The 19,825-nt window shown below is 36.2% G+C and overlaps 1 protein-coding gene across 1 annotated transcript in view; it reads right to left on the minus strand.

Moving 5' to 3' along the window:
* Positions 1 to 19,825, minus strand: part of LOC145788510 (fibronectin type-III domain-containing protein 3A-like) — a 45,006-nt gene that overhangs the window by 19,170 nt on the left and 6,011 nt on the right. The window contains exons 2-4 of the mRNA XM_082600273.1: positions 12,195 to 12,273; positions 2,132 to 2,325; positions 1,853 to 1,934 (exon numbers count right to left, since the gene is read on the minus strand). Of these exons, the coding sequence (XP_082456399.1) occupies positions 1,853 to 1,934; positions 2,132 to 2,325; positions 12,195 to 12,273 (355 nt within the window). The remainder of the gene's footprint in view (positions 1 to 1,852; positions 1,935 to 2,131; positions 2,326 to 12,194; positions 12,274 to 19,825) is intronic.

A 19,825-nucleotide genomic window follows, 5' to 3' on the forward strand; every position in this document is an offset into this window, starting at 1 on the left:
AAGCACACAACTGACACAAGTGAAGCTACATGTAAATTTTATCGCCGCAACATTTTTAAATGATTATAACTAAACAGACTCAAATAAAAAGAGCAACTAATAATTGCATTATAACTTATATCATATAACGTAAAACAGCAAGCTAAAATTCCTCTATCTTAACCTTAACAAATAATCCTTCATTAAGTTGCTTCTCAAGATTTAATCTTAAAAAAAGAAAATAAAAACAGAAAACCACAACAAAAATTAAAACGTGGCTCTTTGTTGAGAGAGTGTAAGAGTTAATGCTGTCGCTTCTGCTTTTTGAACATTACTAATTTCCTCATGACTTCTGAAGGTCAAAACAACACTGACAAACTACATGACTTAACTGCTAACCAAGCAAAAACATGCTACTCAAAACTACTAACGTTTGAAGTGATCAGGTATACAACGACACAACAAAGTAGCTGACACCTGACGACCCGCCAGGCGATAACAAAGTATTTCAGCAACTTGCCAAAGCTTTAAAGCACAGTTTCAGTTAGCCACGTCGAATGTATGTAGGCTACTTCTTTTGTGTAATAAGTAACAAAAACGGGAAGCGGTTCATCAACACAACAGCTATATCTTGCCACGTACACAATGCGTTACATTGTGTCATCATTTCTTAACGTTGAAGAGAATACAATTTATCGATCGATTTGAAGTGCTAGTCACTGTTGGGCGAGTGCCACAACAAATAAAAACTCGCCTCGCACATTGCAATTAGTTTCAATCGAGTTCAAGTGCAGCATGTGATATCACCTATTCCTCATACCGCTGCAAAATACAAACAGCAGGCCACGCAGTTTTCCAACTAGCAAAAGCTGTTTTTTTGCATTGATTCAACGTCTCCAGACGCTGATTCAATGTAAAAAGACAGATTTTGCTAGTTGGGTTTGTACCACAATCTCGCAAACGACACATTGAGCAGACCTCCATCAATTATTTACATAAGGTCGTCTGGGGTAATTCCTGAGGGTATGAAACAAGAATATAATAAATGGATGACTTTTGAATTACATAAATTTTAGCCCGAGAGGTAAAATTTTGCTCGTGAGTGAAACTGAACCTGTCCCACGTATATAAATTTGAACCAAGGATTTACTTTTACGTAACTGAGTAATAATGATAGTACTGACCGCACGTGCTTGTGCAGACATAGTTGGCGAAAGGTCGCTCGATATTTTCTTGAATAGGAAGCAAACTGTTTTGACTTTCAAATGGTCTGTATGGCAACTTTGGCTCTTCACTGATGCCTTCTGTGCCGTATACACAAGGCTGGGAACTTGGCTCTGTACTTGCATAGTGTCTAAACGTGCAGTACCTCACTTTGAGGTGAGCTGGTTGGGCTGTGAAGTCGCTGTTTAGACTGGCTAGGCTGACATCGACCGGTTCTAAGCTGGCAAGGTCCAAGTGGCTGTCAGAAGGAAACTGGCATTGGCTCAAAGGCTGACAGTACATATGTGAACTGCTGCAATTATGACTGCTGCTGGGCACTGGTGCCATTCTGGGAAATTGGAATTCCAGGCTGCTGTAGCATCTCTGCAGAGCTGAAGGAATAATATAGAAAAATGTGAGAACAAGTTTTTGAAGGTGCTCGGACACAGCCATAATCACTGTAAGCGTTTTGAAACGTATTATTCCAAAAAAGCAAAACTTGAAGCAATGACCACAGGCTGCCGTTGGTCTGTCCAGGACTCTAGGTTCTCATCAATCTAGTTGCCATTCCAATCGAGATGCCAATAACTAGACATCACATTATCTAAAAGATAACTCACATCATGCATTAATCAACGTAAAACGCTGAAACAACAGTTACTCCTCTTACCAGATAAGCTCATTTCATCCGGAACATACATCGGCTGAGGAATGAGTTGGAAGGTTTCGTCTGGTCGACAACCGGGTACCACCTGATAAAAAAAAAAAAAACTTGCGGAAAATTGACTTTAAAAGCTTTCACTCTAAATCAGTAACAGTTGCACAAGCGATGTCGTATTTACAAACTGTCGTTGAATTGCACAAATTAAAAACTTCTTTGCAAAAACAAACCACCCACATTTTGAGGTAACATCCCTGGATGCATATGGGCTTGTTGGAGGCCATGCACCTGGATTTGTGGATAGGGCTGAGGAACAGATGGAGAAACCATAAATGAGGATTGATCATCAACACCTCCTGGACAAGGTAAGACGATGACACGGCGCACGCCATTCTGTTCGATCACTTGCGAGACGTAACCAGGAGGAACATAAATAGGAGGTATAGCACCATCATGGGACACCATTGGAACCTGAGCTGGACCTATAAAAAGTGTACATATCTAGGGTTGAAATATTGTAAAATTTACATGACGATATGAAATGAGCAAACATTGAAATGTATGAAATCCGCACAGTGCACATTTGCAGTCCAAAGTCATGTTGAAAAGCGTTACCTTGCGTAAGTTGAGAAAAAAAAACATAACGCTCGGCTAAATACTTTAACACGTAAACGTGAGCATATCACTCCTATACTAAAATCCCTGCATTGGCTTCCAGTATTGTATTGTATTCGCTTCAAAATATGTCTATTAATTTATAAAGTTTTCCATGGTTTTGCTCCGAACTATCTGGACACTTTGCTTGTTCATTATAAACCTGCCAGAACTTTGCGTTCTCAACATCAATTACTCTTAAGTGCAACCCTTCATGTAAGACACAATATGAAAATCGCACCTTCCCAGTTGTTGCTGCCAGTTGCTGGAATTGTTTGCCTATTTGTGTAAAAGAAGCTGAAAATTTAAATGAATTCAAAGCTCGCTTGAAAACGTTCTATTTCAATGAACATTATGACTGAAAGTACCGCATTAATTATCACCATTGTCATGTACAGCGCCCAGGAGCATAGTTTGACGGTAGATGTAGCGCTATATAAATATTGTTATCATTAAAAAAAAAACATCATGAAGCTTTGTTTCGATCTTCACACATCTCCAAAGTGATACAATTTTATTTGAAAACGTGCATTTGTTGCAAAAAAGCTGTGTTTTTTGGTATTTCTAATATCATCAGCAAAACATATTGTATCTCACGAAAAAAGAAAAGAGTTGAGATATCAATGACATGCTGTTACTTCAATCCGATTGCAATTTCAAAGAATACAAAATTGGCCATCACATTGCAATGTCACGCTCAAATTAAATAGCTATGATTAATTGATTATGAAGAATTCGAAGGGAAACCATTTACGTCACTACGTGCTGTAAAGGGATGTTGTCCTTGGTCGTTTCATATTCAAAAACGTTAAACATTTCAAACTGAAATCAACCTGTAGAACAGGAAACTATGCAATGAATTGTGCTGTGTGATCAACGCTTCAAACTAAGGATGAATAAAATAAGCCAACAAACAGCAAGTGCATTTTGCTGAGGTGACACAAGGTAAATTGTACGAGGATAGCCACACAACACTTTACATGCCCTCTGCTTTCAAACCCATAGCCGTAGGAGATGGGGGGGCAGGGGGGGCGGTCGCTCCCCCGCTGAAAAAAAAATGCCGCGAATTTGGGCAAAAATCTGCACTTATTTGGGCAAATCAATCTTATCGTGATGTTTCGACATTTTACCAGTTTAGAAAGTTTACGTAATTGTTATAATTTATGAGATATATACATTAATATTTTCCAATCACCTATGTAAAGTGCATTTTCATATATTTTGAAAATTTTTGCATGTGGTACGTATTGCAATTTGGGCAAAATGATAAGTTTCAATTCAACACTTGCAAAAAGTAAAGTGTAAAAGAACATAATTGGCAAGCAAAGTTAAGCTTATTAGTACTGATATTCACCAGCATGTACGTAGGCTGTATTTCTTCACGATGAGATTTGTAAGCTTGCTAGGTAGCCTACTAATAACCTTAAATGGCTTTTGCTTTTTACTTTATGTCTTACTAATGTACTAGTTATTTCTAAAATTGTAGTTGGGCAAAAATGTCCAGTTATTAAGAAAATTAATCTTACCATGAGTTTTCAAAATCTTTCTAGTTTAGAAATTTGTTTATAGTGTTGCATTTTGTATGAAATACATTAACATTTTTCTTTAAATGTTAAATGTAGTGTCATCAAATTTGGAACTTTTGTATTTGGTATATTGCTATTTGGGCAGAATGTTAAGCTTCGATTCAGTATATATCTGCAAAATGTAAGAAAATGCAATTAGCAAGCAGAGGTACCGGTAAGCTTATTACCGATGTTCATTAGGATATACGCTACATTTCTTCATTGGTGGAATTTTGAAACCTTGCTGGGTAGCCTACTGGTAATCTTATGAGGTTTTTTGCTTCTTTCTCTATATTCCACTACTGTATTTATTTGTAAAAATATTTGGGCAAAACTGTCCAGTTATTGGAAAAATCAATCTTACCATGAGTTTTCAAAATCTTTCTAGTTTAGGAATTTGTTTATAGTGTTGCATTTTGTATGAAATACATTAACATTTTTTCTTTAAATGTTAAATGTAGTGTCATCAGTTTTGGAACTTTTGTATTTGGTGTATTGCAATTTGGGCAGAATGTTAAGCTTCGATTCAGTATATATCTGCAAAATGTAAAATAATGCAATTAGCAAGCAGAGGTAAGCTATTACTAATATAATCATTAGGATATATATACACTAGGGTGAGGCTGATGCCCCTATGACTCCCAATTTTTCTGGCCCTTTCAACAAATGTTCTACATCATATAAATAGGAAAAATGCAAAGTTTCAGAAAAATTGGTTGACCCCTTGGGGTGCCAGTTTCGTGTTCAAATTCCTGCAGTGGTGTGCTATGCATAAATTGCATAACCTCCAGCTTCGTACAGCAAAATCTAAAGAAATTTCCATTTTAGCAATGTTAATCAATTTTGGATCTACTCAACAGGCCAAGAATATGATCAAAGCGAGGTAATGGTCACACCGCTTGTAATACATGAGAATTGGAGGCATTACTTGGAGCGAGGCTACCTACTATCAGCATAGCAGAACAACAAGGCAGCAACATACGCTATAATTATACAAGGCTAATGTAGTCAACAATTTGTTGTAGGTTCTCAATTCATTTCAGTTCAGCCTACAGAAACATAGAACATGGATCTATGTACTATGGCGATACTATGAACTATGTACAGAGGTGCATGCAGTGCAGTGGCGTAATAGACCAAACTTACCATTGAAGAGATATATTTATCAGTAGAGCAGTTTGTATAAAAGCGTAATAATCACCAGCACTAACTTTGCTGCCAAAAAAGTTGCTAATTAAATAGTTAGATTATATTCACTTGCAAACATAAACGCAATTACTGGTACCCAAAAGGATATGGAGGAAAAAATGGTTAATTTTTTACGATAAAGATTTAAAAAATTTGCAAAAGATAAATGCCGCTGATCATGATCACCATACAGCAATAATAATTTTCAGAATGTTTTAATATGCTGTTTTGGATTAAAAACATATTCAAGTTGCTTAAGGAGGAAGAAGATGTCAAATGTTCAGAAAGTATGATGACAGACAGGATTGCCACATTTGCAGGTCGAGACATGGTAACAATAAGAAAAAGAAAAATGGAACGAGAGCAGCACTCTGTAGAATTAGCTAAAAAGGAAGAAGAGAGGAAAACGTTAGATACATTCATAGACACAACACTTGATGAAAGAGCAGACTTTTCATCTGATAATGACTCGGGAACTGAAGCTACTTTGCCAACATCTTCCAAAAGGTGTCATCGTTAAAGATGGCACAACGATTCGGGTACGCTATGATATTCTCAAACACCCTTCGATAGTTGGGTGTTGTTTGAGGGACAAAATTAGCCCTGTGGCCGCTTCCATAATGATAAGGAAATTTATAACAATGGGTGGAGACGTGTCGAAGGTGAACCTTAATTATACGCATGAACTGGGATCGCACCAAAACAGCTAAAGAAACTGCAGTGTCATTAAAGAAAAGTGGCAACCTCCGTTACTTGAAACTGGATCCCTACAATCGGATAGAGAGCTGATGTCCAGCCTCAATTTAAAGGTCATTGATGAATGGCTGCTGCCTGTCCTTGTTTCTGGTCCTAGTGGAGTTAACTACTAGGAACGCCTAAGTTACCTGCTAGCTCATCAGAGCCTCTGGGAGAACTGATCGGTACTGCAACAGAAAAGCTGCTTGATGATTGGAACAGCAAAGCATTCGTGGGAGCTATGGTGTTTGACACCACCAGCTCCAATACTGGCCACGTCACAGCTGGCTGTATTGCCATCCAAAATGAGTTAAATAAATTGTTACTCCTGGCATGCATGCAGGCATCACGCAGGTGAGCTAATTGTCGGCCGGGTGTTTAATAATCGGCAAATAGAATCATCAAAATCTCCTGATGTTATGATATTTTAAGGATTCAAAGAAAACTTCAACAAGTCGTCGTATAGTAGTTTAGACAAAATTTCATTTTCCTAAATAAAAGATGCTCACCTTGAACTTGAAATATACAAAGAAGAGCTGATCATAGTGATGAAAGCTATCTTACATTCCAAGAAAACACCAAGAGATGATTACAAAGAGTTGATTGAGCTCACAGCCTTCTGCCTACAAGCAGACATCTCCGATGTACACAAAAAGTCCAGGTTCTTGAGCTGTGGGGTAGCCTAGTGCATGAAGCTACATGAATGGCAAAACTGATTTATGCTGTTAAAATGCCACTGTTATCCGAAGAAATTCTTGCCCTTCCAAAGAGTCACTATTTGTACCCCAAAAACAAATGCAGAAAATTCAACGTTTTGTGAAATTTGTTGTGTTTGTTTATGTTCAGTGGTGGATAGAATGTGGTTCCTCTGCTGATGCTGCTTACAATGACATCAAGCTTCTGAAAAAATCCTCCTTTATAAAGAAATTGCAGAGGTCAGCTTTATTTGCCTTCTAAAAACATCTTTGGTATCTGACAGCAGAATCTGTCCCCGTGATCTTGTTCAGTGACAAAGTAAATGAAAGTGGCAAGCAAGCTATAGCTACTAAATTGCTGTCTTTTGAAAAAACATTAAAACCCCTAAAAAGATACAGTACAGTACTGGGTTTGGAAAACTACAGTTTGTGATATTTGCACTTTCACCTACTCAATTCGGAATAGCCCGTTTCGGTGAGTCCGATCCCTTAACGAGGGATTTTTTCATTTTTTTTAAAAATTATCGGGTACCGTAGCGTAATTATCATTGCCGTTTTAGGGTTAGGGTTAGAGGTTAGGAACTCACTGAATCGGAGTCACCGAATAGTAGCTGACCCTACTCAATTACATACAAGGATTGGTTCGAACAAGACTCTTGGTTTTTTTTTTGAAGTGTTGAACAACACAGGGTTTTTGAGGCCTGTCTCCTTGTGGAAAACGGATATCAATTTTCTTAATGCCAAAGATGTTATCAAATCTCTGCTGGTTACCAACGATTGTGCAGAAAGAAGTGTTACTCACAAGTGATTTTATCAGTGGATGTAGGCAGGAAGAAAACTTTCAAAATGTGCTGCAAGTTGTGGAACATGAGCGGAACCAAATCTCTTTCTCTAACCAAAGAAAACGACACAAATTAACTTTATAAATCATTCCTATTTTATCCTTGGGTGTTTTCAACAACATAAAAATGTGAAAATAGTATTGACAATGAAGTTCCTTTTTGCTGATGATTTGGCAAAAACAAATTTTCGATTGAATTAGAAACGCACTTTATGTGCTTTTTTAACAAAAACGCCATTTTTTTCAAATTTTCAAATCAAAACTGGCACCCTTAAATGGTCCTTTTTCACATCTTTTTTTTCAAATAGTGAGTAAAGAGAGGCTGTAGAACATCTATACCAAGGGCCGAATGACTAGCTCAAGTTTTTAATTTTTGAGGGGCACCAGCCTCACCCTAATATACACTACATTTCTTCATTGGTGGAATTTTGAAACCCTGCTGGGTACTGGTAATCTTATGAGGTTTTTTGCTTCATTATCTATATTCTATTGATGTATTTATTTGTAAAAATATTTGGGCAAAAATGTCTAGTTATTGGGCAAATCAATCTTAGGCTACTATGAGTTTTCAACATCTTAACAGTTTAAAAACTTTGTATATTTGTTATATTTATTTATTAAATATAATTCAGAAACCTGGACAATTACCAAATCAATTAATAAAAGAATAAATGGGTTTGAAATGTGGGCATTCCGAAAAATGCAGAGGATTTCCTGGACTGACAGAAAAAGCAACCAAACTGTTTTAAATCAAGTCAAACAAACAAACAATCTTCTAAAAAATATCAAAGAAAAACAACTTCAATTTTTAGGACACGTACTGCGAAAAGGAAAGTTAGAACATCTCTCTCTCACAGGCAAAATTGAAGGGAAGCGTGCCCAAGGCAGACAAAGATTAACATACTTAAACCAACAAACCGACAAAACTAACACCAACATACACCTAATACACAAAGCAAACAACAGAGAATCCTGGAAACTTTTCATACACGAGGCAGTCAATGCTTGGAATCAAGTGCGACAATAAAAGAAGAAGAAGATATTTGTTATAGTGTAATATTTTGTATGAAAGACATTAAGATTTTCCCATGAATGTAAACTGTGCCATCTTCAATTTTGGAAACTATTGTATTTGGTATGTTACAATTTGTAGAGAATGGTAAGCTTCGTTTTAGTATCTGTGAATTTTCCAGTGTTTGATTTCATGTTTTTGTGAACTGAACTTGTGGGCTACAGTTGAAAGGTTTTTTATATACATAAAAATTATTTTTTGTATTAACTGCTGTTTGTCTTTGCCAGTCCTAGGGTTGATATGCTCAGCTATTTACCATATATGACACAGTACAGTCAGTACATATTATAGTAATCAATGATCAAAATATATAGGCAAGTGTTATGTTGCTTTGGCATCCAATTCATGCAGTTAAAATATCAGGCAATATAGACAGTACTTGATGATGTTGTCTGTATTTTCTGGCAAGGATTGAGTTTGAAGTTATTACCTATATAGTCAAGTGGGGTAAAAAAAAATTTTTTTCAGAAAGGTTGTCCTAGATTTTTTAGCTTATCAAGTATGACCACTAAAGTTGGTCACAATATGCAGACCATGTATGTCTATCATCCCCCAATGAAATTTTTTAAATCCATTAACTGGTTTGGAAATTATTCCCAAAATACCTGAATTTTTTTTTACCCCAGCTTTGGGGTAAAAAAAAATTTTCATGGGGTAAAAAAAATCACCTGTTAGTATAGCAGCTTCTTCTTCTTTATTATTATAATATTGATTTCATATGTTTTGCTATTGATTTCATATGTAATGTAAATGATTCTCCACCAGAGGAAAGAAGCTTTGTGTAACTCATATATCAAGGACTGTGAGAGATGCTGAACCCATACTCGAAACTGACCGGATGGGTCATGATGATGATGTAAACGATTTTGCCCACAATTTTTGTATGCACTTTTTATTAAAATACACATTCTGAAATCGCAAAGTCTCATTACTGTAATAAAAACAGCAGCAAGACAAAAAATTGTGTCTAGTATACTTATGCACGCCATCCTGAATTTTATCTGCAGCTCTGGTTTGAACATGCAAGTGGGCGATTAAATTTCGCGGATCGTGAATCCTAAAAAATCAACCAGCAGTTTGTGAATGAACATACAACTAAAAAACAACAGACAGGAAATAAAACAACAGTTTGTGTATGTATGATTGTATGTGTTGTGCTCTATCAATCAATGGATCACTCTGTACTCTCAATCTGCGCTATTGATCGACTAACCCGCAACACTAACCTTAAGCTCGGACCCCCAACTCCAGAAAACATCAATTGATTGTGCATAACACATGCATACATTGGCACTGATGCATCCAGAAGTTTGTTTTTGTATTTTTTGGTGATATACTGCTTGGCAGTTGACATAACACCAATACAAAGCCAAAACATTCCATAAAGTGCACTGTTTTTTTTTACCCCAAATCAACGAATTTTATTGGGGTAAAAAAAAACACCTCAATAATAATTTACACAAACATTTGGAGGCCCCAGTCTTTGTTGCATCTAGTAGCCTCACAACATAGTACTCACAATATAACATTAAAACATTCATACTACCTATCACTAAAATTTAGCAAAAACCTTTAATAAACTCCTCCGAACCTTTTTTTGCACCCTTCGCAGGCCATATTTACTCTATTTAACATAGCTCTTCTTTGTCAAATCCAATCTTTTTCCTCTACCCCTCAAAGTAATCTCCAAAGACCACTTAAACAGACACTAAAAAAGTTGAGTGAATATCTACTCATTTTAGATGTGAGATGGTAAGTGTTTTTTTTTACCCCAATAACCCCACTATTTTTTTTTACCCCACTTGACTATATATGAGTTATTTTGGTTCAGTGCCTGCGATTTCAGTAGTTGCTTCATCATGAACTTAGAATATCTTGGTACCGTACAGTAATTATGTTAATGAAAAAACATTGGCTATAACTTCACTGTAATATGAGATCAATATTCATACTAATAGCAACTTAGTTTTGTTCAAAGGTGCAAATTTGATGTGCATAGTATGATAAACTGTACAGTAGAATTCTTTTCAGGTTGTAAGTAGCATGGATTAAGTAATGTTACTAGTTTGATAAGTAAATAGGTTGTCATTTGAGATTTTTTCAATGCAAATTTACGAATCTTGACTCTTGATTTTTTGAACTATCTTTATAATGAAAAGATTCAGCTACTTTTGGTCTGGCTTTTTATTGCAATTGAGCTAGAGATTTTGAAATGATCTGACGACTTGGATATTTAGCCACTGTTGTCCAGTTATTGTTGAATTCTCAGTTTAAATTGTTGTTGAATCCAGGTAGGCCTAATATATATACATATTTTTGTGCCACAAGAAAATTATTTAAATTTGATGGTTTATTTAGTTTAAAGGTAATTCAGCCTTGTTTTGCTAAGTTGAACGTTTTGAGCCTGTGTTTTTGTACACCGCCAAGTTGATGACTGTGGAGTTCTTAGACTGCACTATCTCAGAGGTTGTGAGTAATTTTATGTTTTTGAAAATATATACGCAAAGACACAATTTGGGCAAAATTTGGAAAATTTGGGCAAATTTTGTTCGCCCCCCCAAAATGTTTTACTCTCCTACGGCTATGTTCAAACCAATAAAACAAAGTTGTATGGTAACAAAGAATTTAAATAGTCTTAAAAAACGACAACAACGCAAAATTCAAGATTTTGGAGGAATATATATGTGAAAAACATGCAGGCATTCTGAAACAAGTTTGGAAAGCCAATTGAATCACGACTGTGACATGGCGTTATGTTTTGTCTCAGTCATGTTTCGCACTAATGCAGCACGAGCCTTTACGGCTTTACCACAAGTATGTAGGCATGGCTTTCTGGCTTGATTTTTTCCTCAGAAGATGAATGTTTCCTTCAACCGGCTCGGTGGCTTAGTGGTTAGTGCGCCCGCCTCTGAATCGGTAGGCATGGGTTCGATACCTTGTCGGGTCATACCAAAGACTTTTTAAAAATGGTACTGAATCTAATTTCTGCTTGGCACTGAGTAATGGAGTGGATTCGGGTAATAATGTACTCAGTTGCGCCTCTATACGGCTGCATTGACACTGTCTGCTTTGTAAAGCGCTGAGGAGCAACGCATTCTGCGATGGATACAGCGCTATATAAAAACTAACATTATTATTATTACATTATTATATTATAAGTAGATGAGCAGCAGTCGCTAGACTTTGTTATACTGTTGTAGACAAGTTTCTAAATGCAATAATTATGAAAAGGAAATGGTATAAAATAACCCTGTAAAAATTAATAAGGACATATTCTGGAACTTGTCTTGTGAAAATAGACATGTGCAAAGCGTCATACAGAGTTCTGACAGCATTTCCCCAACCTCGCAACATACAACTTGCAGTGAAAAGTTCATTTCGGTTTCCTGATAAATTCTTGCAAAATGACTCATAGCAAAGTATCGTAATATGTCACCGACTTGGGCAACGAGCAAGACAAACAAATGTCTGGTTAAGAAGAAACAAACAACATATTATTAGATAAAATATCTGAGTAAAAAATGCCCACATAGGGAACTACAAAAATCAATCGCAAATATTTATATTCAAAATTAAAACATCATGTAGCTAAAAAGCTCACCAGATATACTTCTATATGTACCATCTGCACCTTGAATTGTAAAAGTTTCTCCAGGATTGACTTGAACAAGAATCATGTTCTGCAACAACACAAACAATACACAAGTAATGTATGAAAGTGCAATAGAAATACACAAAACTCATTGAAATATTAAATCAGTTTGCTCCATCATCAAATTTGACATGCAAATTGGTTGCAAGAAAGCAAAGTACAGTAGTTGAAACGTTGAATAAAAAGAGACATTACAGTGAACCGCAGCTTTCGGCAAAAAAAAAGGAAACTTTCGCTATAATCTTGTAAGTTCTAACAATAAACAATCATACAAGTGGAGGGTGCAAGATGCATGAACTCATTTTAAAACAATGACGAAAGAATTTACTGAAATAAATGTGGTTTTCAACGCGGGGAGGGGGTATTAAACGTTGTCCTTTTTTTATATGTTAAAGTGATAGTTGAAAATGCAAAGTAGAGAAGCAATTCATTTTTAGGCTTTTTCATTTTCAAAAGAATTTGAATTAGATGAGAAAATGAGAAACAACAACTTTCAAAACATTAAAAATCTATCGAAGCAGCGTGTTCCATTGGTGTGCAAGCCAACCTTGAGACAAAGGTGGCAAGGTGTCTGTGATAGGGACGTTTCAAAGCTTAAAATACTAGTCGATTCAACGCACTTATATGCCAAAAGATTCATCAAACATATCTTGCAAAAAGGGGAATTTTGCTGATCTAGTCCAGTGTATCATGTTCCCAGTCAGCAATCTCATATTTCAACGTCTACAGGCCTTGAATCAATGTAAACATGTCACAAAGGTGCCACAACAACAGGAACAGTGTTGCTAACCCAGACAGAAAATCAGACGTTGAATCAATATAAAAGACGATCGATTTGCTGTCTGGGAACAGATTTGTAGATTTCTTCCTAGTGTCAAAGTTGGTTTTATTAATCTCTATGAAATGAAGCCAACAGTGGCAACATGGAAAGAGCGTTCGCTCAATTCTGAGCAACTTCATTCAATTTTTCGGGCAAAATGACGGTTGTTAGTTGTTACACAAGAAAACTAAACTGAAATTGCATGCATCAGAAAGAAAGGCTCTGGATTGATAAACTATTTTATTTATTCAGAAAATATCTAATCAGATGTGTCAAGTTAGACAAAGCAAGTTGAACTGGTAATAACAAAATTAGACTATTTGCATTCGTATCATGGCTAGAATGCATTACAGCTTGTGGCCTGTTACTTTGTATGGCTACAGCAAAATATTACAACTAAATTACGTATTTCAAAAAATGTATGATATGTCGGCGTAATATGCGGAATAATTTATTTCAATTTAAACTATATATTGCTTTATATCTTACAAGCGTCACTTCAACAAAATACAAGATTCAGTTAAAGTGCAAGTTTCATCTTCTGTGAGTGGAATGTTTTAACAAGGATTGGTTTTGCAAAAACACATTGTTCATTCAGTCCATACACTGGAAAATTACCTTAGGCGAGACTCTTAAACAATAATTGTTTTACAACAATTGGCTTCAAAACTTCAAAGTTTTTGCTTGTTTTTATCGTTTGAAAAACGTCGTTAGGCTCAGTTGACGTGCAAAGGGTTTTGACAACCGCGTTAGAACAACAAAGTAACACGACCCCACCATGTTTCTCGGCAGCCGATTTGTAGCAAGAATTGACAGCGATAGACACCGTGTTTCGCCCATGAGGCTGGGCGAAACACGGTGAAACCCTCTCTTCACACGACCCCACCATCTTATTTCAAATGAAGATAAATGTTTCCGTGTATCTCACCACACACGGCAGGGTTAGAAAAGGTCAATTTTTCATGTCTTGGACAACATGCTTCTAAATCTAATATTTTAGACAGAATTGATGTTTCGTTGTTCCAACATCAACAGTCACGGAAACGATGCTAAAACTGGCTGATGACCTTTGTGTAATAAGTGTAGTAGAAATACACAGTCACGCTGTTGGGTGCTTGCGCAATATGAAAATGAGAAGTACACTTGACCAAAGTATCTCAATTTCTCTCAGATACTCAAACTACGGTCAATAACTTTGTCAAGTGCGTATTAAATGGCGGTACTTGAAGGTAGTAAAGGTTATAATCATTCACAAACAGCAGTAACTAAAGCACTGGAATGCGTTTTGTATGTCAGCAACAGCATTTTACCAAGAAATACCTAGACTCTTATAGACCACAATAATACATAACACGTTTCTAAGTAGCACAAACTGTAATGTAAACCACAGATAAAGGCAATGCAGTATGTATATAATAAATACAGTATTACACATCATGAAAAACCTCCATATTCGAATGCAAGCTAGAACAGGCAATGTTTGAATCTCTTGTAGCGCAGCACGAAATGGTAAATGCAATAATGCTGAACGTAATTTTAAACATATGATTTCATTTCAAGCAGAGCCCTTTCTACGCAACTAACATTAGTACAATTGAAGTAATGATGCACAACTGAGACAAATTTAAATGAATCAATCGAGGCAATTCTGTATGGTTGATAACTTTCGTAACTGCGCGAATATCAGTATAATCACTTTAGAAGTGAAAATACACATAATTGTTACATTTACTTGACGTTTCTCTGGTGATTTAAATTGTACTAACACCTCTTTGAATAACCCAAATTCGCCGCATTGACATTGAGTCACGAATAAAATATTCAGGAAACTTAGCAGTGGAAGATGGGCTGAAAATATGCATCTAAGGGGAAAAGTCGTGTCCAACTGTCCATTGCAACTCCACTTTGTAGAGGAAAGTAAGCAAAGCTCAAGCAAACAGCTTTCAAGTTGAACGGCTTAAAATTGAAATTTTATCTTACTTGAATTGAACCATGCTTGCGTCTCGTGTGCTAGGAGATTTAGCACCAAAGTGCGATTAGCTTCGAAATCTACCACATAAACCCAGTAACAACACAAAAATTTAATGCAATTCAATGCAGTCGTGCGTTGAATTACAGTTAAAATAGGACACAAAGTTTCCAACTAGAAAGTTACTTGGCAAATATAACGTTGCGCTTAATTTAAAACTTCACTGGAAGCAGAACTGGAAGGCTTGAAAGTAAAATAATTGAGTTCTGAAAATAGATACGGGAAAAAACGTTTGATAAAGAATTACTGCTGGACAGTTTCACTTAACAAGAATCCAAGTCAGTCTTTTTTATGTTGATTAAACGTCTGCAGACCTTTAAATCAAGTTTGTTTGATAAAACCTAGACCGCCGGGTTTTCACGTGCGGGCAAAAAAGTTTCTTTGGTGAAAAAAGAGCTTTTTGTGCAAAAATGGGTGATTGGGTGCTATCACTTAAAGTGCCTCTGACAGATAAATAAATTCGCTAAATTTACCTAAGATACCAAAAAGATGACACTAACAAACTTCCCTGACCAGCAAATCGTAAAAAATATCAACAGGCTACTAAGTTACACGCTTGCAAACTTTCGTTGACATCGGCGAATCTGGCACTCATTCAATTGCGAAAATAAAAACGGCAACACTGCTGTGACGTCACAGTAAGCGGGAAGGATACATTCTTTCTCTGTGATGACTTGGTAAAGTATGGTACGGCTACCGCAAAACGAGAATGTGTGGGGCTCTGTTGGTCTAAAGCATGTGCAAATTAAGAATTACCGAAATGAAAAAGTGAACTTATTATTACTATCAGGTTTCGATCAAATAGGTTGAGTTTAATTTTATCAAACAGCATCTCAATTCAATTGAAATTGCAGTTTCATAGGGCTACAATTTTCATACTTTTTTTATTTGTCCTAATCTGGCTAGAGCCATTGGCAGTGTAACAACAGTATCTCACAAACAGTAGCCTACTTTTAATTTATGGTTGAGGCAATGCCAACGAATTGCTGTTTATGTGACATTGTCAGTGACAAAGACCGTGTGCTTTCTTTTCCCACTTTCCCACAAAACAAGGTACTGAGAAGAAAATGGTCAAAGTTTTCTTCAAGTGTTCGAAAGTGGGATGGGCCATACAAAACTAGTCGTATATGTTCACTTCACTGAAGATGATTTTGTTAATACCACTCAAGTAAAAATGCCTACAGGCATGTGTTGGAGTGTATACTACAAAGTGATGCTCTCGGAAGCAACAATCGGATTGTGATGCCGTCATGCATTGTTTGGCGAATCCGAAACAATTTTCCAGATCCAGATGGCCGTTACACAGGATTTCAATGGCCAACTGAAGGCACATTATGAGAGAGAGAACTTTTATTTATTTTTGAATAGTGATGATGAATTAAATATGAATGATGATTCGTACGATTTCTTCATTTTTCACTTCAAGTATATTTTAGGTTTTGTAGAAAAGTATTCAGTACAGTTTTATTAAACTGCAAAAAACAATAAATCTTCGAAAAAAGCAACCGCTTGTACCACCTCCGACCAAACTGTGATCCACCAATTACATCTAGGAAGCGTTTGTTTCATCCGTTGCTAACGACGTCCACTTAGGATGACGTAATACCACCAAAGTCGTCCCAGAGCAGTGAAATATGGAGTTTCGCCTGTGGTGGCGCTGCGGAGCAGTTTGATTAAATTACGCCCTAACCAGTCGAGCTACGAGGTTAAGATTAAAAAGTTCGCTAAGTGTAATTCTGCACTAGGAAATGCTTTAAAAAGTTACTATACTTGGATCCAACCTGTCAGGGGCACTTTAACATTGCCCAAACAAATATTTTTGCGGATGTTTTTTCATCGGTTTAAGGGTAGGCTGAGTTGATTTCATTCACAGAATACCGTATGCATCTATGTAAAAATCGTTCTGCGCAGCAGTGAATTGCTGGTTACTAGGCCCACCAAATTACGAAGAATCTGATGCAAGTTTGAACAGTTGTTGAAAATAGAACTTTTGTGACCCTTGAGTTGTGTTAGTTAGCCCATACAGTACTTAGCCAATGTCATATACTGTATAAGTAGGCTACTTCACCAAACCTTCACTGAGTCGGTGTAAGTAGCAGTAGGTACAGTCTGAAATATAAATGTTAAGTTTAACACTACTCCTTTTTTTTGTTATAGGGGTTTTACTGTTAAAGAAAAAAATAAATCTGACAAAAACACCGTAAATAGAAGACAAGCTGAATATCGTTTCAAAAGCGCATTTTTTTATTTTTCAGTAGGCTATCCATTACTTACATATTCAACGACTGACACGAATATATTTTAATATGGTAATAAGAGAAAGTCTATTGAATATTATTTTTTACTTACTTAAGTCACACTTTATTTATAGTAAGGATCTTTACATGGTAACAGTGAGCATACAATCATACATAAACAATCACTTTTGTTGATCTGAATTTAAAAAATAAAGTTTCATGTACAGACAGCACGCTTGCATTGAAGCCAAATTTTTTTTTTTTGTTTGACGAAAAGTCCAGCCCAAACGGCCAGCTGACCGAATGCGCATCCACTACAGCCCTGCTTCAAAAAATTATGCTGTTCAAAAAAACAAAGAGAAAATAACAAATACCTTACGCCATCGCATCATCTTAGATCCACTCAACGCAAAGGCATGTTATTTTCAGATGTGAAAAGCAGGTTTCGAAACGAAAAGTGGCTTTCTGAAACTACAGTACATGCGGTTGTCTGCCATTACTATGACGTTTTCAAAACAGCAAATAAATCGGTCGAAAAATGATACACTCTTGATGTTGAACCAAAGTTTTAAATGTTTCAAACCACTTTTTATACTTGGACAAACTTTTTGATATTTTGATCGGCGGACAAACAAAAATTTTGTCCGCACTATCACGCCAAAACCACACTATCACAAACTTCGGGACCGAAATCAATAGAAATAATCAAACAAAGCCCGAAGCTATTTCCGATACCACGAAACATTCCACTGAGGTCCATAGCAGGACAGGATGTGACCAGTCTGAAAAAGGACAATAATAAGCAGGTACGCACGATGTACTGATAACTGCTCATGAAACGGATTGGAATCTTTCTTTGGAAAGCTTCTGGTAAAATTTCTGCTTTTAGGCAAGGCGTGTACAATATCTGATGTTACATCGCACCACTAGCTCTAATCCAGCTTTGCAACAACTGAACCTATTCCGGTGAGCAAGCCAGTGTTTTTTTACGTTGATTCAACGTCTGTAGACATTGATTTAATGACATTTCACCAGAAAAGTACATAATGGAGATTTGATAAATAGTTCTTCGATTTTGTAAATTACAGTGCGCTAACTCTTTGAAAAAACCGAGACTAGTTTCGAAATATCTCTGTGATTATTAAAAGTCCAATACACAATTAACAGAGCAATTTTAAAATTAATTTCACTGCCGCTTGGGAGAACTGATCAAATGACGAACATGTCACTTTCAACAAATGATTGATCACACAGAATTGCTGCGTCCAAACCAAACACCACAAGAGTAGTTTATACATAAGTACTTGACTACTTGGATATCAATTGGATTCGATACATGGGTGTATAGAATAAAATACAAAAACACATTTCGATGAAGAGGGTGAACGTCTGCCAGATAACCAACCACGTCCCCAATACAAGATTTATCCTCGCATAATAAATAGCAGAGGTTTAGTAGCACATTGTCAGATATTCTTAAAATCAATACGTTATGTAAATCAATACAATCCAGTTTTCACACTGTAAGATAAAATCAGTTTAGCTTGATTTTCTGTAGCTTTTACATTTTTGAGCTTTGGGGTGTGCAATTTTTATTCCCATTGACAATAAATGTTGTTCGATTGTTGCAAGGACTTATCTAGCTATTGTAACGCTAGTCAAAAACTCGCTTGTAAAAAATGGTTTTCGTTTCTTGCCGATTCGTTTCTAACCGACTCACTTCTTTTCTTCCAATGTTTTTCCGTCAAGTTAAAATACAAAACCAGCGTAACCAACTAACCATGCTATTAATAAAGCAATATCATTTGATGGGGCACATATTATGTGGCCGTATTGTACAAATACCATATGTACTGTAGGCTACGTGACTTAGTGTCAATTAGAAATCACCAGATGTTTCAATGATTTCTTGTTCAATCAACTTTAGATTGACGATAACTTTCTCAGACTTTTCCATAGGGGCAATATTTACAATTATATATATATGTTAGTTGCAACTGTGTTTGCAGTAAAAGTTATGTAACGTGCAAATGTTAAATGGACAGAATGAAAGATAGTGATGAAAGTTACAGTGAAAGTTAACAAATGGACTAGGCTAGTATCTCAATTTATCTTTTAAACATCAGCTACTCAGCAACATTTTAATGTTTATGCCGGTTATTCAGCAGTATGAAGTTTGTTCTGCTTAAAATATTAATTTTTAATGCAAGATCATTATTATTCCCGATTGGCAGGCACAAGCACTTCCACTGCACACGCTGAGATAATCTAAAATTACTAGCGGGCGTCGGATTCCGGATTCCGTCTATTTTTGATCTCCTATTTCAAGCCTTTGTACGCAAACCTTGCCATAAAGGGCAGGTGATTATTTATGGTTGAGGTCAGGATACATCCAACTGCAGATTTGGAGACATTTGCGTTAATTGAGCGTCGGCTGAAAGTGAATCGATGTTATTTTTAAATGTTATCAGTATTAATTTGGCTTCTAAAGTTT

The sequence above is a fragment of the Aplidium turbinatum genome, chromosome 2 (assembly GCF_918807975.1).
Source record: "Aplidium turbinatum chromosome 2, kaAplTurb1.1, whole genome shotgun sequence".
NCBI lineage: Eukaryota > Metazoa > Chordata > Ascidiacea > Aplousobranchia > Polyclinidae > Aplidium > Aplidium turbinatum.